This window comes from Panthera uncia, chromosome D2 (assembly GCF_023721935.1).
Source record: "Panthera uncia isolate 11264 chromosome D2, Puncia_PCG_1.0, whole genome shotgun sequence".
Taxonomy (NCBI): Eukaryota; Metazoa; Chordata; class Mammalia; order Carnivora; family Felidae; genus Panthera; species Panthera uncia.
The window spans coordinates 73,346,005-73,367,122 of NC_064818.1; the positions used below are offsets into that span (position 1 = coordinate 73,346,005).

The 21,118-nt window shown below is 55.3% G+C and overlaps 1 protein-coding gene across 1 annotated transcript in view; it reads left to right on the top strand.

Moving 5' to 3' along the window:
* Positions 1-21,118, top strand: part of GRK5 (G protein-coupled receptor kinase 5) — a 211,967-nt gene that overhangs the window by 175,021 nt on the left and 15,828 nt on the right. The window contains exons 5-9 of the mRNA XM_049646023.1: positions 8,644-8,744; positions 10,745-10,837; positions 15,478-15,541; positions 16,435-16,575; positions 19,117-19,307. Coding sequence (XP_049501980.1) covers positions 8,644-8,744; positions 10,745-10,837; positions 15,478-15,541; positions 16,435-16,575; positions 19,117-19,307 — 590 coding nt within the window. The remainder of the gene's footprint in view (positions 1-8,643; positions 8,745-10,744; positions 10,838-15,477; positions 15,542-16,434; positions 16,576-19,116; positions 19,308-21,118) is intronic.

The window sequence follows — 21,118 nt, forward strand, 5'->3', positions numbered from 1 at the left end:
TACGCACACACATTTATTCGACAGATACATTGAGTACTATTGTGTGCCATCATCAGTTCATTTCAGCAGAGCAGAGCAGAGCAGAGAGATAAACAGGTTTTGGAGGCAGCCAGGCCTGGATTTGAGTCTCAGGCCCACCTTTTGCCAACTGTTCCCTCTAGGAGCATGTAGGGGGTACTAGATGCCCATCTAGTATTCTGATTCTGGTAAGACAGGGATGACCAACTTCCCTGCCCTTCAAAGAGCTGTCTGTGGCTCGGTTTCCATGTCTACAACCCCGGAACAACAAGCCCCACCAAATGGCATTGTTCTGGGGAGTAACAGAAGTATAAATCTGTGGGAAAACTCACACCGAGGGGCCGTAGCTATCAGGCCGGCCCCCCTTGCAGGCACCCACACTGCCTCTGGCCCTGGCCCTGCTGGAGGCCTGGCTCCTACCCCTGCCCCCGCCCACAGCCAGGCCCTGGCAGCTCCGTGCACAGGGCTTCCCGAGGCTGACGCAGATCCCCTCGGGAAGGTCAAGGGGTGGCCAGGGTACGGCTGTGGGCGCACCCTTCCCCTGTTCCCTTCCTGGAGGAGAAATGGGAAATGGGGGTCGCCCCCCAAGAAACAGCTGTCTGCACCCTGGAATGGGCCAGACAGGCAGACCTCTCAGCAGCCCTTTCTGGAAGGCAGGGGGCCCTCCAGATGCCCTTTCCCACTCAGCTTTTCCTGAAAGCAGAGCCTGTCCACACTGGGAAATTGCAAATAGTTTACATGGGGAATGTCAGCTGCCCACATATGAAAATATACACATCATTAAGCCCTAAGTGCTTGCGTCTGGAGATAGAGCGGACAGTCTCCTGGGCTGACCTTTTGTTCACTGATGCAACCACGGCTAATGAGCACGGAGCTCCTCGGTGGGATGTTTTCATATGTTGAAGCGAAGCATATGTTGGCTATTAGCCTGTGTGTGTGTGTGTGTGTGTGTGTGCGCGCATGCGCGCGTGTGTGCGCGCACACACACACACACGAGCACGCGTCTGTGTGGTACGAACAACACTGTACAAATAGTGTTTACCCAAACATGCAGAGTCCATTTGTCTCATTATCTAGCCCCCATGGACCTCTAAGACCAAAGTCACATCCTTCTCACAATGGCATTCTTGGAGGACATGGTGGTGTTTAGGAATAAGGCTCTTTGGATTACCTGGCTTTGAATCCTGTCTTTGCTCCCATGCTAGCTGTGTGACCTTGGACGAGTTATTTCACTTCTCTGAGCCTATTTATGCATCTGTAAAATGGAGATTGTAATAATTAAAACGTACCTTGAGGGAATTTAGAACGATAACCCCATGTAAAGCTTCTAGGACTTAACATATAGTAGGTGCTCGGGAAATAGCAGTGGTGATGATGGTGACACTTCTTACTGGGAGCTGGGATTGGGTGGAAGATCTCTCCTGCTCAGAAAATCAACTTGGATGAGGTTGTATTGGAAGTGGGTCCTGAAGACTGGGTGGAATTGGGACATGTCCTGATGGGGCAGGAAGGGCTTCTTCCAAGGGAATGAGCAAAGGTCCAGCAGTTAGAAAGCGAGAGCTTGCCCAGGAAGCGATGCATATGGGGTGAGCATCCATGAGCCAAAGGCAGGAAGGGGAAGCAGGTCAAGAAGGGCGTTTGGGTTCAGGACCAAGAAGGCAGTGGGCTCTGTCCTGTGGGGTGGAGACCATCTCTCCTGTGTGGTATGGAAAAACTCCCTTGGGGACCATTGTGTCAATGCTGGAGCAGGCGGTAGCAGGTGCGAGAAGAGAATTCTTGAATGCAGGGCAGTGAGGTGGGGGATGGAGAGGAGGGGTGGGTGAGGGAGATACCAGGGCTGGCATTGCTGTATGTGCATGTCCCCTCTGTGAGGTGAGGGACAAGCTGGATCTCAGTGGGTCCAACGAGACCAAAGCTATGCCCTTCCCCTAGAGCTGGCTCGGGACACCTGGTTTAGAGCCAGTGCAGCTCAGATCCACTCAGTCCGCTCAGATCTGCCATAGAGGACCTCCAGGTGTTACTGCTGGCTGTGCCATGGGCCACAGTATGACCTTGGAGGGGTCTCCTTCCTTCTTGGTCCCTTGTCTTGTTAACACATCTATGCTATGAGAGGCTTGAACCAGCTAGACTCTGACAGGTCTTTCCAGGAAAGCCCTCTGTGATCACTTCCTCCTGTTCCACCTTGGGTCCTGAATCTGTGAACAGTGCAGGGCATGTGTTTCCAGAAGGCTCTGAGGGTGACCCCAGGGGCACTTCAGGATTATTGGCAACTACTAAGGAGGTAGGGGAGGTAGTTCTGAAGGGCTTTTCACAGCCCAACCATGCCTCCATCCCTGGCTGCCTCCAGAGACACCAGCCACATACAACTGATCCCCTTTCTCACGTCTTTACACAAGAGACTTTGAAGCTGGGGGATGCTTCAGGAACAAGGTTTTCAGACACGCGGAGTTCCTCACTCATGCGGGAAATGACATCCCTTCGTGTTGCCAGTTGTCACGATGCAGGGGGAGACAGCAGTGCCCAGGGGGAGCAGGTGCAGCCGCTGGGGCAGCCGATGGCAGGGCCCTCAGGATGCCACCCTCGGGCTAACGATTCAGCAGTCCGCGAGAAACAGCCTCGCGGAGACGGCAGTGTGCCATCAGCGTCAGCTCTTCCTGCTTTTTTAACATCTTCTAGATGAGTTCTCCTCACCCGGCGCGCCCCCTCCCTGCTTTCTGCGGCCTCCTGGCCCTTGTCCGTGCCGTGCCAGCCTCCTCCACCTGCGTAAATCCGGCCTCTCCCTCAAGGTCCAGCTCTCGCCTTCCCTCCCCGGGGCTCCCTCCCGGGCCGATTTCTCATTTTCCCCCTCAACCGTTCCGGCAAGGGCTGCACGCCTCAGGTCTGAGATGAATCACTGGGTAATTATTTCAGGTGTGCCATCTGGCCTCCCTCTTCGGAGGCCGGGGAGGCTGGGCCCCCCGCGGGGTGAGTGTGCAGGGAAGCGCGCAGCGAGGGGCTCCGTGGCGCCACCGTGTGGGCGGACTCCTGGGCGGCCGAGGCTGAAGGACCTGGCTGTGGAAGCAGAGCTGGGGGTTGGGCTGCCCTGAGACTTCAGCACCTCTCTGTGAAGTCGCTGAGATGGGTGTTGGCGCCCCCCAGGAGGCAGAGCCTTGGGTGCGGTGGGTGATCAGCGGCTGCTTCCTGCACCTAGTACTGAGTAAAGCACCCTGGGGTGGCTTCCTGCCGAGGCCAGGCCCCTGCGTTCCCCACCACCATCTGTCCCTCTCTAGCCCTGCCTCAGTCCCCGAAACGCCCGGAATGTCCTGCCTCGGGTGTCGCACAGAAGGCCCTTAGGAAGCTGCAGTTATGACCTGGGAGGGTGGACCCCTGAGCAATCGCAGCGCCCAGTGGCCCTGGGGTAGTTCTTGACTTCCCGCCGGTATTTTGTTAGCCGGAAGTCACCCAAACCAAGTGTGGAGCGGGGGTGGGGGGTGGGGTCTACAAATGCAGCTTCAGGCCAAGTCCTCAGCTCTTCCACCCCCACCCCCACCCCCTCCATCCTTCCCCTTACAACCTTCTCTTTAGAAACCCTGAGGCCTCCGGGGCGTTGATTCGTTACTGGTTACTGGTCGTCAGTACTGTGCCTCAGTGTTGCAGAGGCTACTCTGGATGGAGCAGAGGGTAAGAGGAGTCTAGCTTGGGCCACCTGTCAGAATTTAGGGTCACGGGCAACAGTAGAGGCAGCGTGACGGCACAGAGCACTCAGCCAGGGTGGGAACAAAGGGGAGGAGAGGGACCCACGGGACAGTGATGGTGCGAAGCCCACTGGCCCCATTCACCCCCTTCAAGGGTCTTCCCTCCCCGTGTTCAAAGCGGCAGGAGGGGCTCTGCTCACTCTGCTGTGGTGCCCAGAAAAACACCCATGCGGCCTCCACCTCTTGCTGCCTGAGAAGGTGGGTTCTGATTAGCGCAGACGGCAGGAGCTGCCCGTATCCCCAGAACCCGTGGCGTAAGCATTGGGAATGGCAGAGAGTGAGTCTGGGCCACCAGGGCAGGAGGTAAGAGGGAGCAGATATTCTGAGGGATTCGGAGGGGCAGTTACCGCCCAGCACACACGTGCCGAGTCTGTCCGGCCAGCTGCGGTGCTGGCAGCCGGTCCCCAGCCAAGAGGGGCCCAAGTTCCTCTGGTACCGGAGATAGATTCAAGGTCAATTTCTCACTCCAAAGGAGGTGGAGCAGGTTCTTTCCCCTGGGGGCGAGGGGGGCTCTTATCCAGAGGCACAGAGTCACGGAGAGTGGATAAAGCACACCCAAGGTTTAATGCCCCCTCTCTTCGCCAGCAGCTTTGGGGGAAAACAGTGGGGAGGAGCCTTAGCCAACGAGGGGAGCATAGTACAGATTCTCTTGCTCTGGTTGTGATTTCAGGGGCAGGACAGGTGCCCCGTGCAGCTTACAGTTCCTGAAGGAAGCTGAGTTCTTTCTTGTCAGTTGTGGGGCGGGGGGCGGGGGGGGGGGGATGGAGAGCAGCCCCTGGCAAGCATAGCCATGTCCCCAAGGCATGTCTTGCTGTTTTAAGCTGTCCTAGGAGTTGGCCATGGAGCACTCCTTAAGAGCAGCTGGGGGTCATCCTGACTGTCATCAGAGTGGGCTTTCTGGCAGGGCTGGGCATACGATCACATGGCGGTTGGCCAGCTGGTTAGCTTCAGTGCCCAAGACCATCAGGAGGCCAGGCATTCATGACAGGGCCTCCAGCAGAGAAACCCTGTCCCTAATTCCTTCTTCCTGTCCTCCGAAGATGTACCACCAAGAGCTAATTCCACACCTTTCGCAGGAAACTTGACGCCTAGATTCACACTGCTGTGTTACAAATCAAGGCTTGCTGGCTGGAGCTACTTGAGGAGACCATCTGGTGACCAAAGAAATAAAGCGTCGCTTCAAAGTACTACTGGCCCCAGGGGACCTTTTAGCAGAGACCTCCATTAGACCTGCTCTCCTGGCCGCTTTCCGCCCTGCAAATATCTAAGGACCATAGGGCCTTTTCTGTTTGATTAGAAATCAGGGGGACACCTTTGATATGGAGGAGGATGGCTCCCACCCTTCTCCCCGCCCTGACCTCTGCTTCATCCCAGAGGGACAGTTCCTGCTAGAAAGGGCCACACTGCTAGCCGTAGTCCCCCTGCATCCCTGAGCCTTCTCGCGGTGAGGGTGACATTCCTGTCCAGAGCCCGCCTGGCCTGAAGGATTCACCCCTCCCTTCCCTGGCCCCCCTCAAAGCCTCCTGGGACCAGAAGGGATTAGCTTCCTGGAATGAGATCTGAAACTGTGGAATTCTGTCTTCAAGCCACAGGGGGTGGATTGGGCTGTGGTTGCTCTGGGTGCCTGGGGGCGCTTTGTCTTATGGGGTGTGTTAGACCTTGCCTGTGGACTGGGGAGAGCCTTCCTAATGTGTCTCCCTTGGAAACTGACTTCTCTGACCTGGAGGGGAAGGACCGATACCCTCCGATTCTACTGATGCAGGTTGCAAATGTCCCACTGAAATGTCCCCTAGGTGTCACTCTCCTGGTGGGTTTGGGTTTCGGCTCCCAGCTTAAACTGGCCGACAGCTTCTGATTCCCTTACTGGCAGAGGTGTTAGTCCCTGGAGTCACTTGAAAGGAGGGTTGGTGGGAATCACTTAATCTCTTCATGTTGAGCCAGAGACTGAGTTTAAACCCATGGTCGTTAAACCTACTCATTAACTCCTATTGGGGCTTTGGCCGTGGGCAGCGTCCCCAGAGAGAGAGAGAGTAGTGTGACTTCACACACACAGCTGGGTCACCCCTAGACCCTGCACGGCCCCTCCCATCTGCTTAGGAAGGAAGCAGAGTGCGGTCATCCAGGCATGTGGAAAGATCCATGAGGAGTGGGAGGTCTGAGCCCAAACTCTGCTTGGTCTCTGACCCTGTCTTCCATGAAGCCTTTCCTTGATGACCTCGCCCCTTAATGATCTCCTTCTCTGAGCCCAGGAACTCGTTGCCCTGAGCTGTATCATCCTCCATTTCAGTTCTTCCTGCCTCTGCTGGAGGGCTGCACAGTGCCCTGCTCATCCTGAGGGCTAAGGGACTCCTGGGAGACGGGGGAGTGAGTGGGAGGAGCACAGGGGGCCCAGACATCCCCCCACCTTCAACCACACTCGCTGTAGACCCACCCACCCAACCTGTGTTCAGATCGCCTGTCTGCCACTTATTGGCTGGGTGACCTTGGGCAAGTGACTTAACCTTTCTGAACCTCAGCTTGCTCATCTGTGAGATGAGCATTATAATAGTATTTACCTCACAGAGTCTTAACAAAGATTAGATGAAATAATGCATAAAGGTATTTCTCACAGTGCCCGACCAGAGTTGGCTTTCAGTGGAGGCAAACCAGGGCTACCCGTTAAGTTATTTCCACTGATTTTAAATACTGGGTCTGTAGATAAATTTCATGTGGAAGAGGAAAAACGACGTTTGCTAGTAAAAAAGAAAAAAAAAAAAAGTTTGAGAGCCATTGAGTTCAATCAGCCCCTTTTATATACATCACCACAGATGCCCAGAGAGAACTTCCCCATTAGGGTATTGCCTGATTTCTGTGTTTTCTGTCTTTACTGGAGAAAAAGTGATTTATAGTCGAGGGCTACCCTGGCTTCACCTTTTAACACCCTCATAATGTGCCCGACACCAGCTTCAGCCACTGCTGGTGAGGGTGGATCCTCCCTGGGCGGAGTCTGGTGACAAGACAGGGGCAGAGTGGACTGCATGCAGGTGGGCAACTCAGGTGCCTCTTCTGAGATCCAGGAAATGGTGGTTTCCCCCCATGACCATCCCGCCCAGCATCTCCGACTCCTCCCAGATTCAAGTCGCATCCTGGCACAATACCTTGTTTCACGTGATGTAGTGGGGACACCAGCCCTGCGCCAGGCCCTTCAAGCCAAGGCTGCCCAGCCATCAGCTCTCTTGAAGCAAATTTGCCTGTGGCCTCTGGGTTTTGTTTTAGGATCCGATTGCTCTGAAGTAGCCCAGAGTTACTGATCCCCAAGAGATTCAGCTGCCAGAATTCCCAAGAAAGTTCCCCGAGTCTTAGATGCAGCCCTCCCCGCTCCCCCCCCCAACTATCAATTCCTGAATCTTGAAAGACCCACAGAGCATCTCTGCAGCAGCCCTTTCCTGTAACAGAGGAGGAGACAGAGGCACAAAATGGCCAATGGCAGAGGGTGGACCGGTGTGTGGGGCTCCCATTTCTCTGTCTTGGGCTCCTTGTGCAACATCGAGCATCATTTCCGCAAAACGAGCATCGGAAGCCAATACACTACAGGCTGCTTTTCTGCAGTTCCACTTATCAACATTTTTAGCTGGGGAGGGAGGTACGGCCAGGGACAGAAGGGGAGGCAAGGTGGGAGAGAACCACAACCACCCAGGACTGGTGATGGCAAACAAGCCTGCTGTGTGGTGTAATTGGGTGCGCCCACGGCATTTGCCATCACTGCGGCCACCCCCCCCCAACATCTAAGGCTCCCCCATATAGGGGCCCTCCTCCAGAGGGGGCAGGACCTAGAAGAGAAGAAGGAACTCAGGAATGTGGGCTTTCAGAGGCTTGATGAATAGAAAATGAGCCACTGATTTCATTCATCAGGACCCCTTACTGCCAGCGCCCCTCACATGGACCCCCCCACACACACACACAGACACTGCCCAGTGGGCTTAGCAGGGAAATCAGCTCCATAGTCGCATTTCAGTAGCTGAAAGGAGAAAGCAGGCCTTTCCAATTTCAGCATCTTTGGGGGAGAAAGATGTATTTACCTCCCCTCTGTCTGAGCCCACTCCTGGCAATTTTCTCAAATATCCCTGCCATTTGTTAAAAACCCAGCTTGTGGCCCAGCTGGTGCACGAACAGCTGATGGAGGGTGAATGGTCGCGGGAAGAGGGAAGGTGAGGCCGCCTTCTGGTGGGCCCAGCACCTTCCCAGAGCTGACCGCTGCTCTTGGGTGCAGAAACTCTCAGAACTGTCCTTTCAAGCTGAAACGCTGAGGCCACACACAGCTTCACCTGGAAGGAGAAGGAAATGACGGCAGTGATGTTTATTGCAAATTCTCCACCAGGTGTCACATCTGGGCCACATGCCGGACCCAGAGGTTTCACTGATTCTCTTGGGGAGACACTCTTATTCCTGATAATCTTCCCGATAACAGGGGGCTGAGTCCAGACCAAGGTCCCACAGCTACAAGTGGCAGATCTGGGATCCGAACCCCCGTCTGTTAGTTGTAGCTGTGCCCACCGAGCACCCTTCCCCTGGCGCTGTCCTTTTGCTGGCCCTTCTGCCATTCCAGACCCTGTCACAGAGGCCCTGAGGGCTGGGCAGGTGTTCCCCTTGCCTGCTGAGCAGACAGGCCCAGCACGGGCAGGGGTCATCAGCAAGGTCACAGGGGGCTCCCCGACCAGCCAGGCCTCGTTGCACAGCCCCGTAACCACGAGCTCTCACACATCTCGTTTGAGTCTGACCACAAGCCCGGGACACAGGGACATCATTATCCGTGTTCTGCAGAGGAGCCAAGTGACCACGCTGCACGTGGCCCAGGGCCAGGTGGCGCTCCGCTCCTGCCCCTCACTGACGCCCCGCTCTTCTCTTCCTCCAGTCCCCAGTCTTCATAGCCCAAGTTGGCCAGGACCTGGTCTCCCAGACGGAGGAGAGGCTCCTACAGAGGCCCTGCAAGGAAGTCTTTTCTGCCTGTGCACAGTAAGTGCTCGCTCCCTCCCCAGACCGAGCATCGGGGCCCTTCAGCCTCCTCTGGGCAGCCACACAGCCTCCCCCCCGCCACCGACAGAGCCTGCCTCTCCCCCACACCTGGCGTGCTGGGCACCAGGGCAGGGCTTCAGTGCCCGGGGGCCCCAGCCAAGCCACCCAGCTGTTTGTATACTTCTTATGAAGGGAAAAGATACCAAAGTTCCAAGTCCAAAGAAAACATCTGCCTCAAAGGGTGTTGAAAGCAAGTGGTCTCCAGGCTGTTGAGACAGAGGAATGTGTAAAAACTTGACCCCGTCTGGGTGGTTTGGAAGTCCTTCCCGGCTCCCAACCCCCACTGCTGCCACCAACCAGAGCTGGGTGGTGCTGCTGCAGGAAGGGGGGCTACAGGCCGCCTTCTCAGTCACCCCATCACCTTGTCTGCAGGCCATACAGCGATCCTGATGCAATAGCAGACAAATCGGTGCATGTGCTGTTGGCCAGGCACCAATGAAGTCCCCACTGGTCCCTCACACACATACTATGAAGGCCTGAGCCACTAGGCACACACACGTTCATGTGTCCACATGTGTACCCTTCCGTATAAGCCAGTATGTGCACCAAAATCTTCTGGAGCCTCATCACCTCTGGATGAGTCTGGGGACTTGCTGTGCGCCCTTGGTCACCCTTTGTACCACAGACAACCAGGCATCTGCTGTGTGTCTGACGCCTAGCACAGGGGATACCATGGTGAGCAAGAACCCAGTCCCAGCTTTCAGGAAGCTTACAGCCAGGCAGGAAAACCAGTGCCCCTGTGCACTGTGGGAAGAGCCGGGAGCACCATCATGAGAATGGACATTTGGGGAGGGCCAGCTGGGGACCCAGCCCTGGTAGGTGCCAGGGACAGACCCCCCATAAGCAGAAACAAACGTGGTTGCTGCCCTCTTGGAGCTGGCTGAGGGTTAGATCTGACAGTGGGTGAGGTCCCTGGGCTGTCACTGTGACCCCGAGGGAGTGGACAACCTGGTCCCCTACACTAGCCCCTGCTGTCATGTCTGGCGGGACACAGTGTCCCACATGCCTCTACTGTATATGCCCCGCACTGTACCCCCCCCCCCCGCCCCCGCAGCCATCTGCAGGTCCCAAGTGCTTGGGCTACACTTGGTCAGCATTGCCACTTTTTTTTTTTTTTTAATTTGAGGGAGAGAGGGAGAGAGAAAGAGAGAGCCCAGGCTACACACGCCAGTAGAGGAGAGGGGGAAAGAGAGTCTCTGAGCGCAATGCAAGTCTCCATCCCATGACCCTGGGATCATGACCTGAGCTGAAATCCAGAGTCAGACGCTCAACTGGCTGAGCCACCCAGGCATCCCAGCGTTGCCACTTTTTAAAGGGAAGAAGCACATCCATCCCTGCCTGCAGCCAGTTTCAGAACCCTCCCTCCAGGCCTGGCCCAGAGCAGGCGACCAGGAAATTCGGCTGTGGAGATGGAAATTTCCCAGGGGCTTCACTGGTCCTGGACCAGATCCAGAGCCTGGGATCTCAGGGGCTGCATCCCTGCTCTGCCCCTACCCCCCCCCCACACCCCTGCACCCCGTTAAGTACTCCTCTGTCCTCATTGCAGCTCAAGAGTCCCTTCTTGGGGTGCCTGGGTGGCTCAGTCAGTCGGTTGAGCATCCGACTCTTGATTTCAGCTCAGGTCATGATTACATGGCTGGGGGTGGAGGGTGGACCTCACTTAACCCTCTCTCATGAGCACATGCCTCTGCAGCAGTTTATTAGATGTTTGTTACTTGCTGGTTGTGTCCCACATCGCGATGCCAACTTCGTGCTCACGGCTGTACCCCATGCCTAGAGCAGTGCTGTGGCAGGTACCCAGTTAGGGTTTGTAGGATCAGCCCATCACTTTGGCAGGATGCTGGGCCTCTGAGGCTGGTGGTTAACCTGCTGGATATATGGCTCCGTCCGTCTGCTTAAGGTCAGGATTATAAAATGTTTGTTGGTTCCCTCCGAGCTAGGTCTGTCCACGACTACCTGAAGGGCGAACCATTCCATGAGTATCTGGACAGCATGTATTTTGATCGCTTTCTCCAGTGGAAGTGGTTGGAAAGGTGAGTGCTCCCCTTGTACACCCACCTACAAGTGTGTGCCAGGGTGTGGGGGGCAGGGGGCGAGAGTACATGCCTGTCACCTGAAAACCCACATACAAATCCGTTACCTCCATGGGTCCATGGTTCAAATAAAATTAGCCATCCTCCTCCCGTTGCTGAAGTTCTTGGCTATTCTTCTAGAAACGCTCTGTTCTTATTAAAGTGTACACGCGATTCACACCCTCATACATGCATACATACTTATCCTTATTTTTTTGGTTCACTGTCTTTGGGAATTCTTCCTCTGCCAGAGAATAAGGAGCTGCCATATTTTTGAGCAAATTGCACATCCCTTATTTAGCCCAATCCCCTGTTGATGGACATGGAGGTTGCTCTCAATTTTATGTACCATCTTCCCTAAATAATGAATAGCTTTATACATATGTCTTCCTGCCCTTTCGCAAGTACGTCCATAGAAATCTCTAGCAGAGGAATGTCTGGTCACAAAGCACTGCTTTTAAACCACGAGGGACTGCTAGATTGCCCTCCCAACAGCTGCCCCCATCTCCAGTCCCAACAGTGCCCCAGTGCCCTCTTCCCTCTTAGCTTCATTAACACCAGTCTCGTGCCTTCTCATGTGAGCATCGGGCTTTCCTTCTTGTTTATGTTTTCATCTCTGATAACGGGTGAGACCAAGCATCTTTTCCTGTTTTACTTGCTGCCTTTCTGCTGCAAAGTGCTCTCGCAGACATGGTGGTGGCTTGGCCTGACAGCTGCGGCCTCCATGTGACCGATGAGGAGGGAGACCCACAGAGAGGGCGTGGTTGGCCTCGTCACACAGCAGGCGAGCAGTGCAGCCGAGGGGGACCCCCAGCACCAGGCTCTGCCTACCATACTTTTGCAGGATTTGCAGAACGGGGCGATGCCTATGTTGTATCCGTGCTGGGATCAGCTGCGGGACGAGGGTGGGAGCATCCCCTCCCACAGCCCAGGGTTCCCTGTGCCAGAGTTCCGACACTCATGGGTATCTGGGCACGTTTTGGTTAGAAGGCAAGGAGCCATCTTGCTTCTGTGTGTCACCACCTTTGCTGGCCAAGTGCCCTGCAGACTCTGAGGAAGCCGCAGGACAGGAATGCCCTAGAAACCCCATTCATGACCCTTCCCTTCCCACTTCAGGAAGCCCAGAGGAAAACACCCTGTTCTGTACCACTGGGGGGGGGGGGGGCATTTCTTTCCACCCCCACTGGTGGGAATTGACAGTGGAACAGGGGACAGTCTTCTCTGTTGGCCACTCACTGCCACTGGCTGGCCCCCTCGCACATGCACATCATGGCTCCAGGAGAGCCAGAGAAGTGAGGGGTCAGTGCAGACATCCTGCTGAGGGCCCCAGAGCCACAGTCTGGGTCTGAGTCCCGGCTCGACCGTCTCCAGAGGGACCTCAGGAAGGGTTGCTCACCTCTCCCCGCCTCAGTCTCCTTATCCGAAAAATGGGCATAATAATAGTGCCTGCCTTTGTAGGCTTGGGTGGGGATGAGATGAACTAAGCATAGCCCACGCCTAGAATAAGGCAAGTGCTCCAGAAAGGTCAGCCGTCTGGCCCCAGGAAGTCAAACTGCTGGATACAGTTGTTGTGGTTGCCGTTGAGGTCATCAGTGTCGCTGTGGCTGTCATCCTCAAGCTTCTGATATGGGAAGGAACAGCTGGCCCTTGTGTTTCTGATGATCACAGGAAAGTCTGGTGGGGACGTAGTCATCGTGCCCCCTCGCCCCGCCCCAGAGCCCTAGGCTGTGTGCCACACGACCCGATCTGTACCCGCCTTCCCAGGGTGGCAGTGTGGGTGTGAGACGCGGGGTGTGGGCTCTGCGACATCCTTCCAGGGATCCCGGCTTCGACACCACCACCACCCCCCTCATGACCTGGGGCAACTCACTTCCCTTCTCAGAGCCTCGGCATTCTCGCCTGCAGAAGGGGGACAGTCCCACCTCCTGAGGCAGGCGTGAGGATCACATTAGTGTGCATGCAAGGTGCTTCAAGCAGTGGGGACTGTTGCCATAAAGACCCCCAGAGGAGACATGTCCTTTATTCCTGGAGTTTTAGTAGGGATGTCTGACTACATCAGCCTACAAAGCTGCCTTTTCAGTATCTCCATTTTACTGAAGACACGAGCCTCAGAGAGGTTGATCGATTGACCCTGGCTCGCACGCAAGGGCCTGGCACGGCTGGAACCTGAACCCAAGGTTCTTGATCCAGTCCTTCACCCAGTCCTCGTTCTACCCAGCACTCTGTTCCAATAGAATCCTTTAGCTGTGGCCACTGGCTTGCATTTTACTTGTCTGTACTGAACACTCGAAATGGGGAAACAGACTTTTTGAATCCGTGCGCTGGCTGCAAAGAAGTCAGGCCCTTTTGTGGGCGTTAAATTGTTGAAGCCGGTAGGGCAGGACTGGCCTAGAAATGCCCCAAGTGACTGACAACAGCCTGCTTCCTCCCTTCCTTTTTTTTTTTTTTTTTTTTTCCTAACAAGATCATGGCCTGTTGGTGCTGCCCTGTTGAAATATTAAAGGGATTTTTTTTTTTCCCTCCCAAGGTTAACCAAGAAATTCCTCGGAAATTGTATTACACTCATTTCCCCTAGCAGAGGAGCTCTGTGGTAATGTCGACCGACTGTTTGTTCTCCATGTATCGTAAACTGTTAGGCCCGGGCGCCTTCATGTGGTTTCGAGGGCGGCTGTGGAAAGGCTTCCCAGGGCCACATGGCGGGTGCAGCCGTATGGCAGGCCTCGCTGCAGCCCGTTTGCTCTCGTGCAGAAGGACATGGGGCCGGGGAGAGCCCTGCGGAGGGGAGGCCCTGTGCTCCCAGAGGGGTCGGGCCCCGCTTCCTAAAGAAACAGAAGAGACGGCGGGTCAGGGCGCGTGAACTCCAGGCAGAGCCCTGGCGTCTCAGGACTGTCCTGAGAGAAGTGTGGTGCCCAGGACCTGAAATCCAAATCCTCCTCGGGACCCAGCAGCCGGAAAGGTTTCCACAGAAGCTTCATTCAGGAGCTGCTGGGTGAGCAGAGGCTCACTGGTCTTTCCCAAGCTGACCCAATTATTTGGGCCAATTCAGTCACACCCCGGCCTCTGCCCTGGTCCGGCCTCTGGGGTGGGGTCGGATGCTCAGAAATAGTCCTGGAGCTCCAAGAGCTAAGTTCAGCATCCTAAAAGTGGGTTGTTCTTTAGCCGCTCATGGTCCAAGGACACTCAGGTTTTTCCATATCTTCGCCGTTGTGAATAATGCTGCCGGGAGCACGGGAGGGAAAGTGTGGCAAATACATACGACGGAATATTATTCAGCCTTCAAAGCGAAGGAAATCCTGCCATTTATGGTAACAGGGCGGGGGGGGGGGATACCCGGAGGACATTACACCAAGTGAAATAAGGCAGACACAGACAAATACTGCCTGATCTCACTTATATGTGGAATCTAAAATAACGTCAGAGTCCTAGAGGCAGAGTAGACTGGTGGTTGCCAGGGGCTGGGGGTGGGGGAAATGGGGAGACATGTAGGTCAAGGGGTATAAAGTTTCAGTTCATCGTGCGAGATGAATACGCTCCGGAGATCTGACGTACAGCGAAGTAACACTAGTTAACGGTACTGTATTGTGTGCTTGAAATTTGCTGAGATGGTAAATCTTAAGTGTTCTCACCAGGGAGAGAGAGCGAGAGAGGAAGAGGAAAAACGGTAACTATGTGAGGTGCCAGAACGTTGGTTAGCTTGATCGTGGTGATCGTTTCACATGTACATGCATCGTTTGTGTACGTGCATCAAAACACCAAGTTGCATGCCGTTTGTCAGTTATACCTCAGAAAAGCTGGGGTGGCGGGGTGAAAGGAAGCTGGTTATTTTTAACCAAACAGGCCAGTTATGAAAAAGCCCAAGCTGTCTGCACCATGGGGTTCTTCGAGGCAATTTTAGATGACTGATTATTTACTCTGTGAAGTCCCACCCTGGCCTCATAGAGGGCCTGCCTGATTAGACATCATAAATGGCCTCAGCTAATTAACACGGGGGGTCAGGAGACACAAAGCGATGATTACTTCATAAATCCCGCTTTGGGCAGACAGGACCGTCTAGTGTTCTGGAGCTCAGGGGGAAATGTGATAAAGGGACCCTCGGGGGTGGAAAGGCTGGGGACCGGTGGTAAAGGATGACCAGCAGCCTTTCTCCCTGGGGACCGGAGGTGGGCAGGTGGGCGAGATGTGCAGGTGTGGGGAGGACTGCTGTGCCCTCCCTGGGACACTGAACCTCTGTGGCTCCTGGGCCCCTCCCTTCTCCCTGCAGAGAACACAGCTTCTTTCTGAGCTTAGCCACCTGATTTTCACTGGGGAGAGAGAGGGGAACCACACGGAAAGTGTGGTGAAGCAGCTTTAGCGCACATCTCCAGGCTTCCACTCTTCCCTCCAAGCCGGCGAGGACTGGCAGGTGTCCCAAGCCGCAGGGGGCCGAGGGCGGGTGGCCGGGGATGTGAACACCCAGCCGCGGAGCCAGTCCTCGGGGGTCCCACCCACAGGGAGGATTCCCGGCTCGGTCGGGAAGTTGTGCGATGCTGCTGCTGTTGATTTCTTGTGGATTCTGCATCTCCGCACCCTGAGACCCATGTTGGATTCTTGCTTTTTTCCAGGCAACCGGTGACCAAGAACACTTTCCGGCAGTACCGAGTGCTGGGAAAAGGGGGCTTTGGGGAGGTGAGTGAACGTCCACGTCTTTGGAAGTTCCCAGACTCTGTCACTGTTTTTGTCCCTTCCGGAGGCACCTACAGTGCCCTGCGCCCCCTGGTGGAGAGGGGGGTGGGGCGTAGGGCCTGGAGGTGCCACCAAGGTGAGACACGAGGCTGTGCCGCAGGGCCCGTGGGACAGAGGTCCTCTTGGAACCAGCCTCAGTCAGGGTTTGAGTCTGAAGAGGAGAAACGGGTGTTCTTAGCTGTCTTTGGAGGGAGGAGTGGCCAGATGCTGCTGTTAATAGGTGCTGTTGTATTTTGTCTGATGTTCCCAGACTGGGAGGCAAGGCTTGTTATTCCCATTTTAGGGATGAGGAAAGCTGAGGGTCAGAATGGTTGATAACCCGGGCCAAGGTCACACAACCAAAGAGGCGTGGAGTCAAGAAGAGGAGAACCCATATGCCCCGGCTCCCGTTCTGCTGAATTACAAAGTCAGGGTTGTTGGGGGTCCGACACCAAAAGAAGCTTCCCTTACCAGCAGCTGGTGCCTGGAAGTTTCCAGTTAGCAACGGCCGCATCCGGTTGGAAGCGTGGGACGGAGAAAATCTAGTTGCCTCTGAGAGAGGGACAGTACTTTAGGCCTTGGCCAGTCCTCTAAACATCTGCGTAAATGGCTGATGGTGCACCTTCAAGGGCCAGGATTCATGTGAAGGACGAAGGAGGGAGGGTAAGGGGGCACTAAAGCCAGATCTTGAGGGCAGGGCCTGGGGCAGGGGTGGGTCCAAGGCCAGGCATCCTTGGGCCCCGAGACTGGGAACACCCTTAGGCATATCAGTTCCCAGCCCTGCAGACCCAGCCACGGAAGAGCCTGGGGCAGACCTCCACCTGTTCCATACCCTTGTCGTCTTTCTTGCACCTCAGGTCTGTGCCTGCCAGGTCCGGGCCACGGGAAAAATGTACGCCTGCAAGCGCTTGGAGAAGAAGAGGATCAAAAAGAGGAAAGGGGAGTCCATGGCACTCAACGAGAAGCAGATCCTAGAGAAGGTCAACAGCCAGTTTGTGGTGAGTGTCCAGGCCCCAGCGACAGGCCACCCTTCTGGTGACCAGGGCTTCCGTGCCTAGGGAAGGGAGTGGCCGTCCAGTGTGGCAGCAGTAAGCTGTGGAAAGGCGGCCAGGCATTCCCTCCATCACAAGGCTACTCGTGGTCAATTGTGGCTGCCTTGGTCCTGTCACTAGAACTGGCCTGGCTCCCCTCTGTGTGGGACCATGGCCTCTGTTCTCCGGGACCACCTGGGAAACTCCTCAGGGGACAAAAGCAGCCCACCTTGGGCCCGGCCAAGGAGCTTTGTTTCCACAGATCCCTGTAGGCTGGTTTCATCACAGGGGAGACCTAAGCGTCAGTATCCTAGAGAGCCGCCATCTGTTTACGTGCCTTGTGTCACCATGACCAGGCCAGGCTCTGCTGCAGGAACTAACCCCCAGCTCGAAGTAGCTGGAAACAACACGGGCCAGCGTCACACACGTAGGGTCCAGCCAGATCCGGCCACCCTCCCCCACCTTACAGCTGCCCCACCTGGAGTCTTGAAAGCGTGTGCCGGGGGGCTTGCCCAGGGACCCTCACTGCCTCAGCTGCAGGAACATCCCTCACTCCGCCCACAGGCTGTTGGCCAGAACCAGTCCCTGCAAGGGACAAACCAACTGCAGGGAGGTGTGGAAGAGTACGTGGGTGTTTGGTCAGCTCGAAGTGCCTCTGCCACACGTCACTGTAAAAAACAATATATATGTACAAGGTCGACACTCAAACAGCACGGACAGGCTCAAACTGAAAACAAAAGCCTCTGTCTTTGGGTAGCCATTCCAACATGTCTGATTCATGTATCGGCTTTATTATTTTTAGCCAGGGGAGTCCTACCAGACATCTTTCACTGCAGTGGTTTCCCCTTAAATTGTAGGTCTTTTCCTGTGGCCAGATCTAGGGTGGCACCTCTTTTTTTCACGCCGCGCACCATCCCCTGCGACACAGCAAAGAGATAAACCATAAGCTGTGCAGCCCGTCCCCACAGATACAGATCGGTTCTGGTCTCCAAGCCACTGCGAACAAGGCTGCCGTGTCACCCCTTGAACATGCCTTTGGCACATTTCCGTGTGTCCGTAGGATGTACTCCCTGTGGAGGAAGGCAGTGTCAGAGGGTGTGCGCGTTTTCCATTTGGAAGCAGTTCCCAGATGGCTCTCCGTGAAGGTTGTGCCAGCTAAACGCCCACCAGCTGTGTGGGAGCGAGAGAGGCCATCAACCCAGTGCTTCAGTCGTTCCCCGGAGGGCGTGGTTCTGTAAGGCGACGCTCAGAGGAGACGGGAGCGTGCATTCTCCCCGTCATCTCAGGCTGCCCTCGGCTGCCGGCCCCATCACACCGGCAGTGTGATGGTGCTGTGCTCCCACCAGCTGGCATTTTGGCCCTAGGCCTCTTTGAGGCCAGAACCTTCCTCTCTGCTGCCGGCCCCCTTCAATTGGGACCATAGGTCACTGCCTCAGTGCTGCCTGTGGAACCCCCATCATTAAAGGAAGGGGCAGCACTGGCTCTCATAGGGGTTGGTGATGGTGGGTCCTCCTCGGGGGAGAAGGGCCGTGTGCCTGATAAATGGGGTGGCACATCATCAAAGACCCAGACCGCCTTCCACTGTGCCCTGTCCCCTGCCCCTGGCAGGGAGTCCCCGTAGTGCCCTCCAGGAGCCCTTCCTTGGTGATCGTAGGCAGGTGTGGGAGGGAGGGCCAGCTCAGAAGCTGGCACCCAGCACAGTCCCCAGAGCCCTCCCGCTCGGCTCCCGTTCTGTTTCCTTCCCTCAGAAATAATTCCCATCGTTCCTGACTTTTGCATCCGAGTTTTATGGCCCAGCCTATCCCCAGCCTGGTCCGTGGTGGCCAGATTTCATTTGTATTGGCTCCCTAAGTGGAGAGGGACGAGAACCACCCAGCATACTTTGCCTCAGACCCAGCCCTGCCGCCTCTCCCACAGTCTCATGGCCTGCATCCATCCTTGGGCAGCTGGTCTGCACCGGCAAGGAACTAGGTCCTGCCTGTTGATGGTCCCTGTGACCGGATGTGTCCTGCATGCAAGAGGCGACAGTCTTTGCCAAACTGCGTTCCACTTCACAGAGTCCCACTGGCCACCTCCACAGCCTACTCCCAGCGTCCCCGTGACAATGAGACCCCAGCCCAAAAGGCATCTGGGCCCTGCTTTTCTTAACTGGCCAGCTAAGGCAACCCACAGTTTTAACTAAATGAAGCAGGCACGTGCTTTTGTCTGTGTAAACATATAGGCACCATCTGTCAGGCTTCCCGAAAGGACCGAGTACCAGCCTGCCCTCCCCCACTTTGCCTCCTCGCCTGGAACCGCCATATTGGAAGGTCCGAGTCCTTCGTCAGCCAAGAGGGGCAATGGGCAGCGGTGCCGTGAGGCTGCCCAGGTGCAGGGCGGTGGCACGAAGCTGCTGAGAGCCCCCCCCACTCCGGCCCTCCCCCTCCAGCCTCGAGGACCCTGAGGAGGAAGAGTGGAAGCGGATAGCGGTGGCTGGAACCTCACCGCAGGGCTGTCTTGTGCTCCCAGGTCAACCTGGCCTATGCCTACGAGACCAAGGATGCGCTGTGCTTGGTTCTGACCATCATGAACGGAGGCGACCTGAAGTTCCACATCTACAACATGGGCAACCCTGGCTTCGAGGAGGAGCGAGCCTTGTTTTATGCGGCAGAAATCCTCTGTGGCTTGGAAGACCTCCACCGGGAGGACACCGTGTACAGGTGAGCGGGCTCGCCGCCTGGTCCCGCCACCAGCGGCTGAGTGGGGGCTGACCTTCCACACCCGGGGTCAGGCAGGGACCCCCGCCCTGGGACTCGGGGCCCGGCCGTCACCAGAGAAACTCACGCCCTGGACCACGTAAGTGAGGCGGGCTGCTTGGGGGGCCAAGTGTATGAGGTGCTAGTCCTTCAGAGTTGATGAGGATGGGCCAAGGCCACCGGTGCCTTCCAGCCCGGCCTGCCAGAAGCTCGGTGAGCCGGTCCCAGAAAGACAGTAGGATCGTCACCACAGCAGCACGGACCTCGGTCCATCCCATATTGTTTGACTTTATGGGTTCCACAAGCAGTGGTTTTCAAACTTTTCTCACTGCCCCTCTCAAGGAAATTTGAAAATCTGTGTGCCCTCATACATCAAGGAGACATCCTAAATAGTATATCATTTGTTAAAACAGTGGCTGATATTTTGAAGCTCAGCAATTAACATCGCATTTTTGAAGGTAGCCAGTGGAATCTAATTGCTACAGCAAATGGATTTCCACCAAAAATGCATGACGGGGTGCCTGGGTGGCTCAGTCGGTTCAGTGTCCCACCCGAGCTGCTTTCGGCTCAGGTCATGATCTCACAATTCATGAGTTCAAGCCCTGCATTGGGCTCCGCACTGACGGTAAGGAGCCCGCTTGGGATTCTCTCTCACCCTCTCTCCCCTCCCCTGCATATGCGCTCTCTCTCAAAATAAATAAATAGACTTAAGAAAATAGTTTTTTTTAAGTCAAAACACCTGACAGGGGTGCTTGGGTGGCTCAGCCGGTTAAGCATCTGACTTTGGCTCAGGTCATGATCTCACAGTTCGAGAGTTCAAGCCCCATGTCAAGCTCTGTGCTGACAGCTCAGAGCCTGGAGCCTGCTTCCAATTCGGTGTCTCCCTCTCTCTGTCCATCCCCCCCCAAAATTAAATAAACATTAATAATTAATTAATTAATTATAAAAAATGCATGAAAACTCTTTAAAGGTGAGGGATCTATCACTCTCTTCCCCACTCCCTTCCTCCCCCGCAGAATGTTATTATAACGTCATCTCTTTTTTGGCCTAAAAGTCTATCATTGAGCAGCATGTGGACCTGAAATGGATGGATATATATAAGATTTTTATTTTAATTTCCTTTCACCATAGGCTCTCAGTGTTAAAATAACTTGTGTTAAGTTGCCATTGTAACGATTTTAGTAGAACCCATTTCTTTTTTTTTAAATTTTTTTAAATGTGTATTTATTTTTGAGTGGGGAGAGGGGCAGAGAGAGAGGGAGACAGACAGAGCACCAGCAGGGCAAGGGTAGAGAGAGACAGAGACACAGAATCTGAAGCGGGCTCCAGGCTCTGAGCTGTCAGCACAGAGCCTGACTTGGGGCTTGAACTCACGGTCTGCGAGATCATGACCTGAGCCGAAGTCAGACACATAACCGACTGAGCCACCCGGGTGCCCCTAGTAGAACCCATTTCTGATTGGGGTCCTGGAGCAGGACACCATAGCAATCAGAGCGAGAAGGAGCCTGCTTTTCTTCTGTCAGTTGGAATCTGCCCATTGAGAAAGGGCACGTGGTGGGGAGATCCCAGAGAATGCCAGGACAGGGCCTTCTCAGGTTAGAGATCTAGAAATACACGTTCTTGAAAACCTCAGCCCACAGAGAACCCCCTGGACTGTTCCCGCAGACCCAGTGGACACACACACCCCAGTTGGAGACCTTTGCCACAGAGCTCTTGGCAGGGATGATCTTGGGAGTCCAAGAAGGTGTTGAAACAAGAAGGAATGGCCTTGACCA